Source organism: Tupaia chinensis, unplaced genomic scaffold (assembly GCF_000334495.1).
Source record: "Tupaia chinensis unplaced genomic scaffold, TupChi_1.0 Scaffold000044_1, whole genome shotgun sequence".
In the NCBI taxonomy this organism is placed as follows: domain Eukaryota; kingdom Metazoa; phylum Chordata; class Mammalia; order Scandentia; family Tupaiidae; genus Tupaia; species Tupaia belangeri.
The window spans coordinates 2,543,413-2,561,628 of record NW_006159500.1 but is presented as its reverse complement, the minus strand read 5'-3'; the positions used below and the strand labels follow the sequence as shown (position 1 = coordinate 2,561,628).

General features: G+C 38.2%; 1 protein-coding gene across 3 annotated transcripts in view; it reads left to right on the top strand.

The window, feature by feature from the left end:
- The window catches only part of DNAJC2 (DnaJ heat shock protein family (Hsp40) member C2), a 37,001-nt gene that overhangs the window by 15,214 nt on the left and 3,571 nt on the right, over positions 1–18,216 (top strand). For all 3 annotated transcript variants that reach the window (XM_006140788.3, XM_006140789.3, XM_027773369.1), the window contains exons 5-15: positions 1,052–1,193; positions 2,385–2,465; positions 3,824–3,889; positions 4,836–4,927; positions 5,002–5,123; positions 6,812–6,961; positions 13,018–13,106; positions 13,184–13,253; positions 14,991–15,175; positions 16,775–16,875; positions 16,973–17,080. In XM_006140788.3, coding sequence (XP_006140850.1) covers positions 1,052–1,193; positions 2,385–2,465; positions 3,824–3,889; positions 4,836–4,927; positions 5,002–5,123; positions 6,812–6,961; positions 13,018–13,106; positions 13,184–13,253; positions 14,991–15,175; positions 16,775–16,875; positions 16,973–17,080 — 1,206 coding nt within the window. The remainder of the gene's footprint in view (positions 1–1,051; positions 1,194–2,384; positions 2,466–3,823; positions 3,890–4,835; positions 4,928–5,001; positions 5,124–6,811; positions 6,962–13,017; positions 13,107–13,183; positions 13,254–14,990; positions 15,176–16,774; positions 16,876–16,972; positions 17,081–18,216) is intronic.

Sequence of the window (18,216 nt, the reverse complement as noted above, 5' to 3'; positions counted from 1 at the left end):
CACACACGCATACGTGCCCGGCGTGATTTTTAAGCCACCGGGTCCAGACTCAAACCGCGGTCGACTACATGGGAGTCCAGCCACATAGCCATTATGCCAACTGCTAGTCCCTTGGTGCTATTTTTCAAAAATTTGTATATATACTTTTCAGACTTTCTGTTCTTGGCCCCCTCTTATACATGCTTGAGAAGCCCAAGGTTCTTCTATGTTTTACAACCTAACGGGTAATTTCTTTTACCCCAGAATCATCTATTTTCCGGAGGAATGATTATTTGTTTAGTCATTTGTTTCACAGAAGTTTTTTATTTTTTTATTTTTTTTTTGAGGTTTTCACTATGGGGCGCCTGAGACAGAGAGAGACATAGAGAGTAAGCAAGAAATCACCACCCCAGGGGGGATGGTCACACCGCAATCTCTTCTCCTCCATTCTCCTCTCGGGATCTTGGGCACGCACGCACACGCGCCTGGCGTGAGTTTTAAGCCACCAGGTCTGGGACGCGAACCGCAGTCGACTACATGGGAGTCCAGCGACATAGCCATTACGCTAACTGCTGGTTCCCAACACAGAAGTTTTTAAAGAAGTTGTTGGGACAAATAGCTAGCATATCAGCTATGTCACTGGACTCCATGTAGTCGACTGCGATTTGAGTCCCAGACCCGGTGGCTTAAACTCACACTGGGTGTGTGTGCGTGCATGCCCAAGATCCCAAGAGGAGAACAGAGGAAAAAGGATTGCGGTGGGGCCATCCCCCCTGGGGGGTGATTTCTTGCTTTCTGTCTCTTTGTCTCTCTCTGTCTTTCTGGCGAGCGCACACCCCCTATAGCGAAAACCTCTCCAAAACAAAAAACAAAAAAAGAAGTACTTAAAGAAGTTGTTAAGTCTGGTTATATCCAGTAGTGCTAGAACTGTTGTTACTTTAATTAGTACTCTCACTTCACAACAAAATATTTGATTATGTAAGTAAATAACTTTTTTTAAAGGGGGGATTATTTTCTCACAGAAAAAAATGAATAGGTAAAGGCATGGTAATGTGATCTTTTTTTTCCTCAGCTTATGAAATGTTATCTGATCCAGTAAAAAGACGAGCATTTAACAGTGTAGATCCTACTTTTGATAACTCAGTTCCTTCTAAAAGTGAAGCAAAGGACAATTTCTTTGAAGTGTTTTCCCCAGTGTTTGAAAGGAATTCCAGGTGAGTTAAAGTGTCTCCTTTTGATCATAATGCTCTATTGGCTTGCTTCTTACAGTCTTCCATTGTTGCTGCTTTTTTCCTGATAATTGTGTTGTTTTGAATATTTCCATAGTCTCCCCCTCCTCTGTAATACTGATTCTGTAAGCTTGCTGCTCTCGTTATTTTGCTAAGAAGTTCTACCTTTATATAGTGAAATCCCTATACAGCTTATAGGATGTTTTTCTTTTAAATTTCCTTTGCGGAAAAGAACAATATCTCATTTTATGTACTGAGTGCCATGATACACAGGTGACAGTAATTTCTGTTCTTTGCTTTTCTCTTCTCAATGGATATACTACTCTGTTTGGCTCATTAGCAGTTGTGATAAGCCCTTGTTTCTTTTTTTAATCTTCTGATTATTATATGGCTTTTCTGACAAAGCCTGATTTATAGTCACAAAGCATAGATAATTTATTCATTAAAACCTTTTTTCTTTTTAAGAGATTTTTGCTATCAAGCACTTACGAGAAAGACAGAAACAGTGAGAAATCACACACACACACACACGCACACGCACACCTGGGGATGATGGCCACGCCACAATCCCTTCTCTTCCATTCTACTCTTGGGATCTTGGGTACATACACACATGTCCAGAATTGAGTTTCAAGCCACCAAGTCTGGAACACGAACTGCAGTCAACCATGTGTGAATCCAGCAATGTACTCATTACACCATCTGCTGGTCCCAATACTAACATTTTTCAAAAGCCTAGGCTTACAGGCTGCTTCCCTACAGGCTGCTTCCTGCCTATTAAAGGGCAGGAGTAAATGAACTCTGGAAAAGGTGCTAGCTAAAATTGGGTCTTTGGGAAAGTCATGACACATTTTTTCATACAAAAGCATAGAGAATTACATCATGACTTCCCCTACAGACCTAATATTTTCCTTAGCTTGACTAGCAGATACTACATCATTATATTTTACGGGAGGGAAGATAACCTGAGGGTGGAAAGACTGTTCCATTGTTTCTTCTCTCACCCCAGTCCATTCCTGGTTCTTAAAATTATCCCACCTGTGTTGTTTAACACATCATTGCTAACCAACTAGCTTCATTTATAGAGGATTAGTAAAAACTTGTTTTTAACAAATTAGGTCGCCTGTTTAACTTTTATACATATATTTTGAGTCAGATTTTTCTTTAATATTTCAGATGGTCAAATAAAAAAAATGTCCCTAAACTTGGTGATATGAATTCATCATTTGAAGATGTAGATGCATTTTATTCTTTCTGGTAAGTCCACTCTTTGTATGATGCTATCATTTTGTAAAGAAATAAGTAAGTACTTAATTGCTCATAAATTAATTTAGTCATGAGTGAATCACAAAACCTTCACTGAACAAAAAGCACTCTGTTCAGAAATGAATAAAGGTTTTTCATGTAATGTTGTATATCTATGTGGTACTTAGGCTATCGTGATTCTTTTTTTGAGTCTATTTCCTGTTAGTGAGATTTCTAGTTATCAAATAGCATACTGCAATGGTGAAAATTAAGGCAAATCATGGGAGAAAACAAGCACATTTTAATTTATCTATCTATTATTGTAAGCATTTGAGTACATGAGGAGGGAGACAGTGCTGTCTCTAATTCACTGATTTTTAAATGATATTTAGTGGCCATTTCATATGTGCTGTGTGTTCTTATTAAATGTTTACTAAATATAAAAACATAACTCACTGCAGAAAATAAGATTTAGTTTATCAGTTACAGTTGTTTTTACTTTAAGAGGACATAAACCAGAGATAAAATAGCTACTACTGTTGTAACTATGAGATTTGACAGACTAGTAAAAGTGAAAGCAGAGAAACCTTAAGCAAGGCCTAGGCAAGAGAAAAAACTAAGGAAGAGATAGCAAAGAAATGTGATTTGTTTTTAAAGAATTATTTTATTTAACTTTATTTATTTTAATTAGTTTGACTAAGAGGGACAGAGTGAGAGTGTGTTAGAGAGGAGGAAAGTAAGAAAGCAAACTGCCGGGTGTGAGACCGTGGTTGGCCATATCGGAATCCAGCGTCCTTAACCACCGTGCCACCTACCGGCCCCAAGAGGTGTGATTTTTGCCTTAAGAGTGATGAGTGTATTTTAGATTTTCATACCAAATGTAATATCATTGGGAAAAAAAAAAAAGATGAGGGCAATAAAAACTTGAAAATATTTGTTCAATACCAAAAAAATGGGAAAGGAGCCATTAAAGCAAACTCATCCACCTTGCCATGACTGGTAGCTTTTTTTTTAATAATATGTATCTTAGTGAATTTCCTTTTTATTTTTTTAAGAGAGATTTTTGCTATAGAATAGCATTTGTGCTTGCCGGAGAGACAGAGGTAGACAGACAGAAAGCGAGAAATCACCCCCTAGGGGGATGGCCAGGGCACAATTCTTTCTCCTCCATTTTCCTCTTGGAATCTTGGACATACCGCACACACATCTGGTGTGTATTTTAATCTGCCAGGTCCAGGATTCGAACTGTGGCTAACTACGTGGGAGTCCAACAACATAACCATTATGCTATCTGCTGGTCCCTTTTACTAAATTTTAAAAGGAAAACTTTTCATTTCTCCTGTCTTGATTTTTATTTCTGTCTATATTAGGTATAATTTTGATTCTTGGAGAGAATTCTCATATTTAGATGAAGAAGAAAAAGAAAAAGCAGAATGGTATGTATGCAAATCATTAATAAATAAAGATATTTATTTGGTTAGTTGCTATTTCTGATATTTAAAATATACCACACATCATCTCATATTTGATAAGGTCAATATGTACATCCTTTTAAAATAAATTTTTATTAAAGAATTATTGAACTTTATATATTTTACTTATTTATTTAAATTTGACCAGACCAGGATAGAGTGAGGGGGTAAGAAAGCAGACCACCAGCTCCAGGCCTTGAACTGCAGTCAGACATGTGGGAGTCCAATGCCCTTAACCACCATGCCACCTGCCAGCCCCTAAAATGAATTTTTGATATTTAGAAATCCCTTCTCACAAGTTAAGCTAGATGAGGCCAAAATAATAATTTGTTAGCATATACTTAAGAAATTGCCAAGGAATATAATCATCAAACTAGTTCTAGTCAACAGATTGTTTTTTTTTTTTTAAGGTTATTTAAACTGGGGCCAGCAGTTGGTGTGTAATGGCTATATCATTGGACTCTCATGTAGTCGACCACGGTTTGAGTCCCGGACCCAGTGGCTTAAACTCACACTGGGTGCATGTGCGTGCATGCCTAAGATCCCGAGGGGAGAATGGAGGAGAAGAGATTGTGACGTGGCCATCCGCCCTGGGGGGTGACTTCTCTCTCTGTCTTTCTGGCCAGTGCTGCCCTAAACAAAAAACCCCCAAAAAAAAAAAAAAAAAAAAGGTTATTTAAACTAAGTTTTATTTTACTTTCCTCTGTTTACATAGGGAAATTCTTTTGACATGAATATCCAAAAATGCCGAGATTAATACTCACTTTAGTACTTTTAATTATTCTTGCATGATAATAATGCATTTTAACCTTCTGAGACATTTATATATAAATTTATAAAATATGACATTTTTCAGTCATATATCAACCATCTATTAACTAATAGTTGGTTCCTAATATCTGCTTTATAGTCGTGATGAGAGGAGGTGGATTGAAAAGCAGAACAGAGCAACAAGAGCACAAAGAAAAAAAGAAGAAATGAACAGAATAAGAACATTAGTTGGTAAGTATAAATTGTTTTAAGTTTTTTAATTACATGTTAGAAATTCAAAAGAGTAACTTTTTGTTTCTTGGTAGACAATGCATATTGTTGTGATCCAAGAATAAAAAAATTTAAGGAAGAAGAAAAAGCCAAGAAAGAAGCAGAAAAGAAAGCAAAAGCAGAAGCAAAGCGGAAGGAGCAAGAAGCTAAAGAAAAAGTAAGATGGCATCTGATGAAGTTCGATTTAATCCCTCATAAAATCTTTAAATTTTCATAAAATCTTTAAATAAAATCTATAATTTTCAGATCTACTGAAAAAGGAAAAAAAAATAACTGGAGAGTGGCCAATCTGAGCAAACATAGTGACCTTTAGACACATGCAAAAATGTGGTTCTGTGAACTTCATTTACATAGTGATAAAAACATTTGCATACAAAAATGCTAACTACCTGTTGTCAATACCACAAAACAGTTTCAGGCTAAAGAAAGCCACATGTGATGATCAGATTTTACCCCAAAAAGATCAGAGAAACTACATGATGCTGGTCCCAACCACTTTTTACATTTTACTTTTTACATTTTTTACATTTTACATTTTACATTTTCACACTTGAAAACAACTGGCACTCTGTAGTTTCTCTAATCTTTTTAAACAAAATCTAATAAAGACATGTGGCTTTCTTTAGCCTGATACTGTTTTGTGGTATTGACAACAACTGGCAGTTAGCGTTTTGTATACAAATGTTTTTATTGGTATGTAAATGAAATTTTTGAAAGAATTATTTCATTTTACTTTCTTGCTGGAGAGACAGAAAGAGAGAAGGAAAGTGAGAAAGCAAGCCGCCATGTCTGGGACTTGAACCACAGTCGGCCATGTGGGAGTCCAGTGCACTTAACCACCACACCACTTGCTGGCCCTGTAAATGAAGTTTACAAAACTGCGTTTTTACATATGTCTGGAGGTCACTATGTTTGCTCAGATTGGCCACTCTCCACAAAAAGCTTGTAATGTAGAGTCAGAGAATTGGGTACTACTATAAAGAGATCATGACAAGCTGGCGCAATCGATTGTTAAAAAGATACTCCTTAGCAGCAAGTTTTTATGAGTACAAACTGATATATAATTTCCTTGAGTACTGTGCTTATTTCCAATATCTGTTTTACATTTTCTAATAATGTTTGTAGAAGTTTACCAGCTACCTTTCCCAGTTCAGTCTTTATTCTTCAGTAAGTCAATATGTCACCTTTTTCTCTAATTCATTAAAAGATTGAATGTTTTTTTTTTTTTTGGAGAGATTTTCACTGTAGGGCGCGTGCGCTCACCAGACAGACAGAGAGAGACATAGAGACAGAAAGCGAGAAATCACCCCCCAGGGGGGGTGGTCACGCCGCAATCCCTTCTCCTCCATTCTCCTCTCGGGATCTTGGGCACGCACGCACACGCGCCCGGCGTGAGTTTTTTTAAGCCACCGGGTCCAGGACACGAACTGCGGTCAACTACGTGGGGGTCCAGCGTCATAGCCATTACGCTAACTGCTGGTTCCCTAAAAGATTGAATGTTAAAAATAAGATTATAGCGGGACCAGTAGAGGGCATAGTGGTTTTTTCGCTGGACTCTCACAGTCTACCACAGTTCAAGTCTTGGACCTGGTGGCTTAAACTCACACCAGACACATGTGCATCATGCCCAAAATCCTAAGAAGAGAATGGATGAGAAGGGATTGTGGCATGATCAGCGCCTCCCCTCCCCAGTGTGTGTGTGTGTGAGATCTCTCGCTTTTCCCTGTCTCTCCTGTGAGCTCACGCTCCCTATAGCAAAAATCTCTTAAAAAAAGAAAAAAAGAGATTATAGAGCATTTAGAAATTCCTGTTTTTTTACTAAAATTATACTATTCATTTTTAAAGCAAAGACAAGCTGAATTAGAAGCTGCTCGGTTGGCTAAGGAGAAAGAAGAAGAAGAAGTTAGACAGCAAGCCTTATTGGCAAAGAAGGAGAAAGATATTCAGAAAAAAGCAATTAAAAAAGAAAGGCAAAAACTTCGAAACTCATGCAAGGTATGCCAGATTAATTGAACAAACCCTAAACACAGGTAAACCAAATTGCTGATGAAGCTTAGTATTTTTTTCGGGGCCAGAACGTGGTGTAGTGGACTTGGTGGCTTGCTTTCATACTTTACCTCTTTCTGTGGTGAGTGCATGTGCCCTATAGCAAATTAAAAGATAATGAGTAAAATTAAATAAAAATATTTTAAAATACTTTTTTCTTATACAAATATTTGTTAAGTATCTACACAGATAGATTTTATCTCAAATGTAAAGTTGTAAATTAACATTCTCTAAATATTTGCTGTGCATATTTTAGTGTAGAACTGCAATAGGTTTTGTTGTTGTTGTTTTATCACAACCTTATCAAGTCAAAAAAAAGTTTAAATTTTATTTATTCTTTTGAGAGATTTTTGCTATAGGGTATGTGTGCTTGCCAAGGAGACAAGAGAGACAAAGTGAGAAGTCACCCCCCAGGAGAGATGGCCATGCCACAGTCCCTTCTCCATTCTCATTTCAGGATTTTGGGCATGCACACACACATACCCAGTGTGAGTTTCAAGCCACCAGTTCCAGGACTCGTACCACAGCTGGCCACATGGGAGTCCAGCACCTTAGCCATTATGCCACCTGCTGCCCCCCACCACACACACAAAATGTATTTAATAATTTTATACTTGGTGCATATTCAGTCTCCCTGATTATCTCAGCAATGCCATCTTATACTTGGTTTATTCACAGTAGGATTCAGAGTCAATACTAAGTCTTAAGTTATTCTGTACCCTAATTTTGTCTCTTATGACCCTCTAATTCTTTTTTTTTTTTTTTTGAGAGTGTTTTGTTTTCTTTTTCTTTTTCTTTTTTTTTTTTTGTGCTATAGGGTGCGTGTGCTCACCAGAGAGACAGAGATAGAAAGCAAGAAATCACCACACTGTAATCCCGACCACACTGTAATCCCTTCTTCCATTCTCTTTTCGGGATCTTGGGCACACACGCACACATGCCTGGCGTGAGTTTCAGCCGCTGGGTCCGGGACTTGAACCACAGTCGACTACATGGGAGTCCAGCGACATAGCCATTATGCTAACTGCTGGTCCCAATGATCCTCTAATTCTGATAGGCCTCCTATCATCACCACTCTGTTCCCATTACCATTTATTTGTTGGAGAAACCAGTTCATTTTTTTGAGATTGTGCCACAATTTGTTTTTATCTTGTTGCTTACTTAATGATCTAAAATTAATTTTTATGTTAGAAAGTTATTTTAGAAGTTAAACTTGTTTTGAGGGATCAAAAGCTTTCATTTTATTTAAACAGGGACATCATTTGGATGAATGGTGGTAGTTTTCATTCAATTACAATAGTCACTAAAAACTACTGACCTAAAAACCCTGAAAGTTTTGAAATGTAACTTTTTTTCACTTGGTAACTTTGTTTTATTGTTCCTTTCTAGTATGAGTTAATTTATTCATTCATCAAATATCTGTTGAGCATTTACTATTTTCCAAATAGTTTTAGCTGATAAGCATATAATGACGACACAGTCCTTTTCTTTAAGGAAACGTTCTTATATTTTAAACTGGTAAACAGAGCAATATTGTTTCTTATTAAACAGCACTGAATGAATAAATTAGTGAAATGCCAAGCTGTAGTAGAGCTTGCCACATAGAATATTGTGTACTATGCCATTATAGTTAAATTTACCAAGTATCTAAGTGCTTAATACATATAAATTGTGTTATCTATACATGACCGTTCCAAAAGGCTGTAGGCACTAGCATGTATAATCTAATCACATGCCATCCTAAATCTTCAGTTAATAATTCAGTGAAATTGGGGCCAGGAGGTGGTGTGGTGGTTAAGGCACTAGACTTCCACATGGCTAATAGTGGCTTTAGTCCCAGACCCAGCAGTTTAAAACTCACACCAAGCACATGTACGTGCATGCCCAAAATCACGAGAGAATGGAGAAGGGATTGCAGCATGGCCATCCCCATGGGGGCTGTTTCTTGCGCGCGCTCTCTCTCTCTCTCTTTCTCTCCAGTGGGCACATGCACCCTGCAGCAAAAAATCTGAAATAATAATAATTCAGTGAAATTAACCTTCTCCATCAGAGGCTTTGAAGGAGATTTAATAAAACTATAAACACTGATTCTTTTCGGGTATTTTGTAAGAATATCTAAATGGAAAAAATTAAATATTTCCCTCACATGTTACCTGGGTAAAAGATAGTTCCTAGGAGGGTATATTTATATCGAGGTGGTGAAGAATATGGATTTAGGGCAAGCTGACTGGTTGCAGAACCCTGTGGACATTACCTCAGTACTTTTGTGCATCACTTTCCTCACATGTGCTATGGCTAGGAAGTACTACCTCAGAAGAGAGTTGTGCAGATAAATTAGATAATTCACATGTAGTTTTTGGCACATTCTGCATATATCAACAACTTAATAAAAATCTTGAAAAGGCCAATTAGGAAATGGAAAGCTTGAATAATTCTTACAGATTATGCATTAATAAGAATAAAAGGGGCCAGCAGGTGACATGGAGGTTAAGGAAGCTAGATTCCATATAGCTGACTTCACAGTTTAGTCCTGGACCCAGCGGCTTGAAAGTCACTCCAGATGTGTCATGTACCCAAAATCCTGAGAGAAGGGAGAAGAAGGGACTGTAGTATGGCCATCCCCACTGGGAGATGATTTTGCATTTTCTCTCTGCCTTTCTCTGGCAAGCACATACAACTTTTAGCAAAACTAGGAAAAATAAAGGGTAAAAGTTCTGACATTTGGTAACTTTGTTTTATTGTTCCTTTCTAGTATGAGTTAATTTATTCATTCATCAGATATCTGTTGAGCATTTACTATTTTCCAAATAGTTTTAGCTGATAAGCATATAATGACGACACAGTCCTTTTCTTTAAGGAAACGTTCTTATATTTTAAACTGGTAAACAGAGCAATATTGTTTCTTATTAAACAGCACTGAATGAATAAATTAGTGAAATGCCAAGCTGTAGTAGAGCTTGCCACATAGAATATTGTGTACTATGCCATTATAGTTAAATTTACCAAGTATCTAAGTGCTTAATACATATAAATTGTGTTATCTATACATGACCGTTCCAAAAGGCTGTAGGCACTAGCATGTATAATCTAATCACATGCCATCCTAAATCTTCAGTTAATAATTCAGTGAAATTGGGGCCAGGAGGTGGTGTGGTGGTTAAGGCACTAGACTTCCACATGGCTAATAGTGGCTTTAGTCCCAGACCCAGCAGTTTAAAACTCACACCAAGCACATGTACGTGCATGCCCAAAATCACGAGAGAATGGAGAAGGGATTGCAGCATGGCCATCCCCATGGGGGCTGTTTCTTGCGCGCGCTCTCTCTCTCTCTCTTTCTCTCCAGTGGGCACATGCACCCTGCAGCAAAAAATCTGAAATAATAATAATTCAGTGAAATTAACCTTCTCCATCAGAGGCTTTGAAGGAGATTTAATAAAACTATAAACACTGATTCTTTTCGGGTATTTTGTAAGAATATCTAAATGGAAAAAATTAAATATTTCCCTCACATGTTACCTGGGTAAAAGATAGTTCCTAGGAGGGTATATTTATATCGAGGTGGTGAAGAATATGGATTTAGGGCAAGCTGACTGGTTGCAGAACCCTGTGGACATTACCTCAGTACTTTTGTGCATCACTTTCCTCACATGTGCTATGGCTAGGAAGTACTACCTCAGAAGAGAGTTGTGCAGATAAATTAGATAATTCACATGTAGTTTTTGGCACATTCTGCATATATCAACAACTTAATAAAAATCTTGAAAAGGCCAATTAGGAAATGGAAAGCTTGAATAATTCTTACAGATTATGCATTAATAAGAATAAAAGGGGCCAGCAGGTGACATGGAGGTTAAGGAAGCTAGATTCCATATAGCTGACTTCACAGTTTAGTCCTGGACCCAGCGGCTTGAAAGTCACTCCAGATGTGTCATGTACCCAAAATCCTGAGAGAAGGGAGAAGAAGGGACTGTAGTATGGCCATCCCCACTGGGAGATGATTTTGCATTTTCTCTCTGCCTTTCTCTGGCAAGCACATACAACTTTTAGCAAAACTAGGAAAAATAAAGGGTAAAAGTTCTGACATTTGGTAACTTTGTTTTATTGTTCCTTTCTAGTATGAGTTAATTTATTCATTCATCAGATATCTGTTGAGCATTTACTATTTTCCAAATAGTTTTAGCTGATAAGGATGTAATAACGACACAGTCCTTGTCTTTAAGGAATCCATTGATAAGTGGTGGAAAATGACACATAAAGAGGTAATCAAACACTTCAAAATTACTTGGATGAGAAGGCACCAAAAAGGTAGTCAGGGAAGGCTTTCTATATCTAGTAGGAGTTAGCCAGGTAAAGTACTATGTACAGGGCATTAGAGATAAGAGAAATGAGGGGATATTGAGAATACATCCATCCAGAAAAATGAGGTTTAATGAGCTAGGTCTTGAAGGACTTCGTCTTGCTAAAGAGTTTAAATCTGATCCTGAATTAGTTTTGGCCAGGATGTTGAGAAAAGATTAGAGGTAGAGAGACCTATTAGTATCCTTTTGCCACAATCCAGGTAAGAGTGTGGCCTGAACCAAGGTAGAGATGGTGGGAATGGAAAACTGCAGATGAAATGAAGAGGTGTTTCAGAAGTGAAATAGGCTACTGGTTGTTGGGATTGATTGTGCGTTGGAGGTAACAAAAGAGTAGTGAGGTTTATGCCTTCCTTGGTATCTTGCCTTAAATACCAGATGGATGATGATAGCATTTGATGAAATAGAAAACCAGAGGAAGAAAAGGCTAAGGGGAAATGAGTTCAGTTTAGGGCATGTTGGGCCAGTTGGAACGCAGCAAATGATGGGTATTCAAGTCTAGAGTTCAGTAGCACGGTATCAGACTCATCCACATTTCATTGGCACTAGAATCCATGCAAATGGAGATCACCATGGGAGTACAGATTGAAGAAGGTAGAGGGTGGACTGTGGCAAACAACAAAACTTAAGACCCTGATAGAGGAAGAGAAGCCTGAACAAGGTGACCAGACAGGTAGGAAGAAAGTCAGTGGTGCTTTTGGATACCTAGGGAAGTGTCAACGGTAAAAGAAGCATTGGAACCTTAGGTAGAGCCCGACTACGTGGCTTATGAAAGCAAGGAGATGTGAGGAATGGGAAACTGTGTAGCAGTAGCTTAATGTATGGGAAGTACTGTTGACCCTGAACAACACAGGTTTGAACTGTATAGTCCTACTTATGCATAGATTTATTTTTTCAATAAATGTATTGGAAGATACAGAATGGTACTAGAAATGTATTTTTCTCTTATGATTTTTCTAAATATCTTCTGTAGCTTACTTAGAGAATGTACATCTATAACATTCAAAATACGTGTTAGTCAATTCTGTATGCTATCAGTAAAGCATCAGGGGAACAGTAAGCTATAAGTTCTAAAGGTCAAAAGTTACAAATGGATTTTCAGCTGCATGGTTTGGTGGGGAGGCACTCAATGCTCTTAATCCTATCATTGCAGGATCAACTTGAACTTTCAGCTACATCTTATATATCCATTGTGCTCCTCCATTCCAAGCATAATCTTTAGTTAATCAGAATTTTCATTCATACCTCTTGTTCTTTTAGCACATTCTTTTTAATTTCACATTAAAGTTTTCAGTAGAGTTTACAGTTCAGCACACACTAAATAGAATAGGCAGCTAAACAAAGAGATTTTAAGTCATCCTACAGAATTCCTTTTTACACTAATTCTTTGAGGAACAGTTCCGACTTTTTTAACATCTAGAAGTTTTCTGCCCCATCTTTTTAATTACTCCCTTACCCATTTGATTCATGCCTTTTATTACCTGATACAAAAGATTCGTGGGAGAACAGATGGAGATATAGCCAGAAGGCCATTATGTATATTCATGTCAAGAACCTCTTTGAGAAGCTTATGTTTTATAATTGTGTTGATGAATGTATTCTTCTGTGTTAGTAGATATGAAATGACAGTATTTGTGTTTGTGCTTCTAGTCCTGGAATCACTTTTCTGACAATGAGGCAGAGCGGGTTAAAATGATGGAAGAAGTGGAAAAACTCTGTGATCGGCTTGAACTAGCAAGGTATACCTGTGTAACTGCTATTGAAGTCTTCTCTTGGGCGTAGGATAAAGTTTCATCCCTTTTTTTTTTCCCTTTAGTTTACAGTGTTTGAATGAAACACTTACTTCATCTACAAAAGAAGTAGGAAAGGCTGCTTTGGAAAAACAGGTAATAGAACCTGTCACCTCTACCTTTAGCATTTAATTCTGTTTTTACCTCACCAGTGATACACTGTTGCTAAGGGAAAAGTGTGTCTGGCTATCTTTGTGTTCACTGCTACGTTCTGTTCCTAGTTAAGTATTGATATTGATTTAAATTGGATATAATGTGTATGGTTTTTATGATGCATAGTGTTTGATTTGTGGTATCTAGTACATTAATTATAGTTTTTGCAAAATCATTGTCAGAAAAAAAATAATTGTTTTAATTACTCCTCAAGCATTTTCATAGAATAAGGTGTAGAACCAGAAGTGACCTTTGTTTGGTCTAGTCTACACCTTTTATTTTACAGATGAGGAAACAGGCTCAGAAATTCAATTCAGTTCAAGAAGCATTAGTACCTACTAAATATATGCCTAAGTGCATTTGAAGAATGCCTAGTGCTATTGCGGCCACAAAAGCTTTTAGGAACAGTTGTACTGAAAAAGAGAAGGATGAAGATAAAAAATTGTAGGGCACACAGTAAATGCTGTAAGTTAGATAGGAAGTGCCAACTCCAGGTCTGAGTGGTCAAGGAAGGGTTTGAACCAGCCTTGAAAGAATTGCATTAAAATAAAAAAGTTAGGGGAACATCATAAACTACAAAGATATAGGAGTAGAAAGTTACAGGGGGGAAGGAATGGGAGATAAAGTTAGTTAGGAAAAGTGGAGCCAAATTAAGCAGGTTTTTAATGATCACCATTTGCATTACTGCTTTTGTGTGTGTGTGTGTGAGTAGCAGAGGATTCAACAATGTAGACTTAATCTGGCATTTGTGGGCAGGATGCATCACATATATGTAAAGTAACTAGTTAGAAGAATCTCATTGTAAATGCCTGGACTATGAAAATGATGATGGAAATGAGAAACACTTTTGGGACCATCAGTTAGTGTAATGGCTATGTCGTTGAACTCCCATGTAGTTGACCATGGTTCAAAAGTCACGTGGGCATGTGTGCATGCATGCCCAAGATCCCTAGAGGAGAATGGAGGAGCGGGGACTGTGGCATGGCCATCCCCTGGGGGGTGATTACTCGCTTTCTGTCTCTCTGGCGAGCGCATGCGCCCTATATCAAAAACCTCTCCAAAAAAAAAGAAAGAAAGAAAGAAATGAGAAACACTTTTCAAAGTTCACATTATTGGGATCTTATGACTGGTTCTAAAGGTTAGAAGGGAGAAATGAATCAAGGATGACTTTAAAATAGCAGCTCACATGGTTAAACCTCTCTTTAAGCTCATATTCACCCTTTCAAATCATCTCAATTATTCTGTACAAAAAGGTAAACTAGTCTGTTTTATCTTAAAATTCTACCTTTGTATGTTGTTCCTTTTAGTCTATCCTCAAACATGTACAAGTAAAAGAAAATCTTTACTTGACCTTGTTAACTTCTCTGAGCTGCTATTTTAAACTTACATTTGCGTTACACACTGCTTGGCAAGTATAGTCATGTGTAACGCAAATGTAAGTTGCATAATTGCTCACTGGGCAGATCAGACAGCTGTGGGGTGGTTATTGATTGCTGAAGACCTGTGAAACCTGGAAGCTAGAGTGAAAAGCTGATACTGGTTTTGGAGTTGACCTGAGAGGAGTTACAGGGTCAGAATGAGGAGGACACTTAGAGCTCAAGATTACATTGAGAGTTGAGGACCTCAAAACCTGACCCAAAAAGAAGTGTAGTCCCTGACTTAACTATGATATTTGTGTAGATAGAAGAAATAAATGAGCAAATTAGAAAAGAAAAAGAGGAAGCTGAGGCTCGTATGCGACAAGCATCTAAGAATGCAGAGAAGTCAACTGGCGGAAGTGGAAATGGCAGTAAAAATTGGTCAGAAGATGATCTGCAATTATTAATTAAAGCTGTGAATCTCTTCCCTGCTGGAACAAATTCAAGGTACTGATTTAAATGAAACTTCTCTTCAGCACATATTGGAGCCTAGAGATAACACGGGTAAACATCCAAATAACAGCATTGGTTATAGCAGAGATTCCCAGAGATCAGCTTGAGCCTAAACAGATTGTCTTCCACTAAATTCAGTGCCACAGAGGAAAGTGGGAAAAGCAAGGTACATTATTTCTTTTTTTGGAGAGGTTTTTCGCTATAGGGCGCATGCACTCGCCAGACAGAGAGAGACGTAGAGACAGAAAGCGAGAAATCACCCCCCCAGGGAGGATGGCCATGCCGCAATCCCTTCTCCATTCTCCTCTCAGGATCTTGGGCATGCACGCACACGCGCCCGGCATGAGTTTAAGCCACTGGGTCTGGGACTCGAACCGCGGTCGACTACGTGGGAGTCCAGTGACATAGCCATTACGCTAACTGCTGGTTCCCAAGTAAGGTACATTTTGAACCTGCTAGTCTTATCCATTGCACCAACACCATATACATGTATATATACAGAACAGGATGCTCCATCTGCTTCTCAGGAAATTGAATATCATCAGACATAAACCTTGAGTGTTAAGTTGGCTTCTGTCATTCCTTGGGCTTGGGCTTAGATTTTTGTGTTCCATAGTTTCTCTTTCACAATCTTACTCTCGCTTGATCGCTTCTCAGCTCAAATCAGAACTTACTTTAGAGTTTAAGTTTAGAACTCAAAGAAGCATTAGAGATCCAGCCTCCTTCTCAGTCTGTGTGAGGAAAGTAAGGCTTTGTTTTCAGAATGATTTATCTTTATTTCTTAAGATTTGTTATACTGGGGGGACCAGCAGTTAGAGTAATGGCTAGGTCACTGGATTCCTATGTAGTCGACCGTGGTTCAAGTCCTAGACCCGGTGGCTTAAATTCACGCCAGGCGCGTGTGTGTGCACGCCCAAGATCCCAAGAGGAGATTGATGGAGAAGGGATTGTGGAGTGGCCATCCCCCCCGGGAGGCGATTTCTCGCTTTATGTCTCTGTCTTTCTGGCGAGCACACGTGCCCTATAGCAAAAACCTCTCCAAAAAAAAAAAGATTTGTTATTCTGGGAATATAGACAAATGTGTGGTTTTACTTCTGTTGATTTATACATAGGATGTATAAGGTTTTGAATAAAGTTAAAATTAAGATTATATAGAAATTGATTTAAACATAAAAAGCAAAAACTTGTCCAGGCAATAGTAATTTAAAATAGTAGCAAAGTTAGGGTCCAGATGGAGTAATGGTTATGTCACTGGATTCCCACATGGCCAACACAGTTCAAGACCAGGGCCTGGCAACTTAAAATGCACACTGGGCATGTATGTGTGTGTGCCCAAAATCCCAAGAAGAGAATGGAGGAAAAGGAACTGTGACATGGCCATATCCCCTGGAGGGTGAATTCTCACTTTCTGTCTGTCTCTCCAGCAAGCACATGCACCCTGTAGCAAAAAAGTCTAAAATAGTTGCAAAATTAAACCACCAATTTGGAGCTCATTCTATGGATATTATAACTGACCCTTATGTAGTAAAACTGTAATGGTTTTTATTGTGTTTTTTTCTTAATATTATTAAACTATTATATTGGTTGCTGTAGATGGGAAGTTATTGCTAACTACATGAACATACATTCTTCCTCTGGAGTCAAGAGAACTGCCAAAGATGTTATTGGCAAAGCAAAGAGTCTCCAAAAACTTGGTGAGTTACAGTTTTGAGAAGTCAATTTGTTACCTTAAATATGTATTTTTTAAAGATTACTTGAGATAATCTGTGTGAATTGTTTTTAATTTCTCAGACCCTCATCAAAAAGATGACATAAACAAAAAGGCTTTTGATAAGTTTAAAAAAGAACATGGGGTGGTACCTCAAGCTGATACTGCCACACCTTCAGAACGATTTGAAGGTAATTAAATTTTGTCTTTCTGGAAGTAGAAAATGCTAGTCATCCATCCAGGCTACTTGAAGATATATAAAATCTAGGGTCTGTGTTCAGAGTGATTAGAAAATAAAATGTTTAGCAAGCTGGATGTAAAATATTTTCAAGACAATTCCTCCATCACTAATAATGGAGAATTGCAGTTCTTCCATTTCAGAGAGGCTGTGTTTATTTTGTCTATCGGATTTTGTAAGTCAGTATTAGAGGGTATTATTGAGACAACTTAAGAAATAATAATAATTTATCAAAGTTAATCTCTTGACTTTTAAAAATGTACTGGGACCAGCAGTTAGCGTAATGGCTATGTCACTGGACTCCCACGTAGTGGACTGCGGTTTGTGTCCCAGACCCGGTGGCTTAAAACTCACACTGGGCGCATGTGCGTGCGTGCCCAAGATCCCGAGAGGAGAATGGAGGAGAAGGGATTGCGGCGTGGCCATCCCCCCAGGGAATGATTTCTCGCTTTCTGTCTCCTGTCTCTGTCTGGCGAGCGCACACACCCTATAGCAAAAACCTCTCCAAAAAAAAAAATAGTAAAAATGTACTATAATTCTGTGAGAAGATGTCTTTATTTTTAAGAAAAGTGTTAAGTATTTAGGAGTAAAAAAGGCATCATGTGGGACCAGCAGTTAGTGTAATGGCTATGTCGATGGACTCCCATGTAGACGACAGTGGTTCAAGTCCCAGACCCCGGTGGCTTGGACTTATGCCAGGCATGCATGCCCAAGATCCTGATGGGAGAATGGAGGAGAGGGGATTGCAGCGTGGCCATCCGCCCTGGGGGGTGATTTCTAGCTTTCTGTCTCTCTGTCTCTTTCTGTCTTTCTGGTGAATACACAAGCCTTGTAGCAAAAACCTCTCCAAAAAAATAAAAAGGCATCATCATGTTTGCAACTTATTCTCACATGGTTCGGGACAAAGTACATCTGTGTGTGTGTGTGTATGTGTATGTGTGGGGGGTATGTATGTATGTATGTATACAGAGAGAGAAAAAAGCCAGTTGGGTAAATGTTCACATTTGGAGAATGTGGGTAGAGTATACAGAAAAATTCTTCCTACTCTTCTGAATTTATTTCAAAGTTAAAAACTGTTAGGATGCTGAC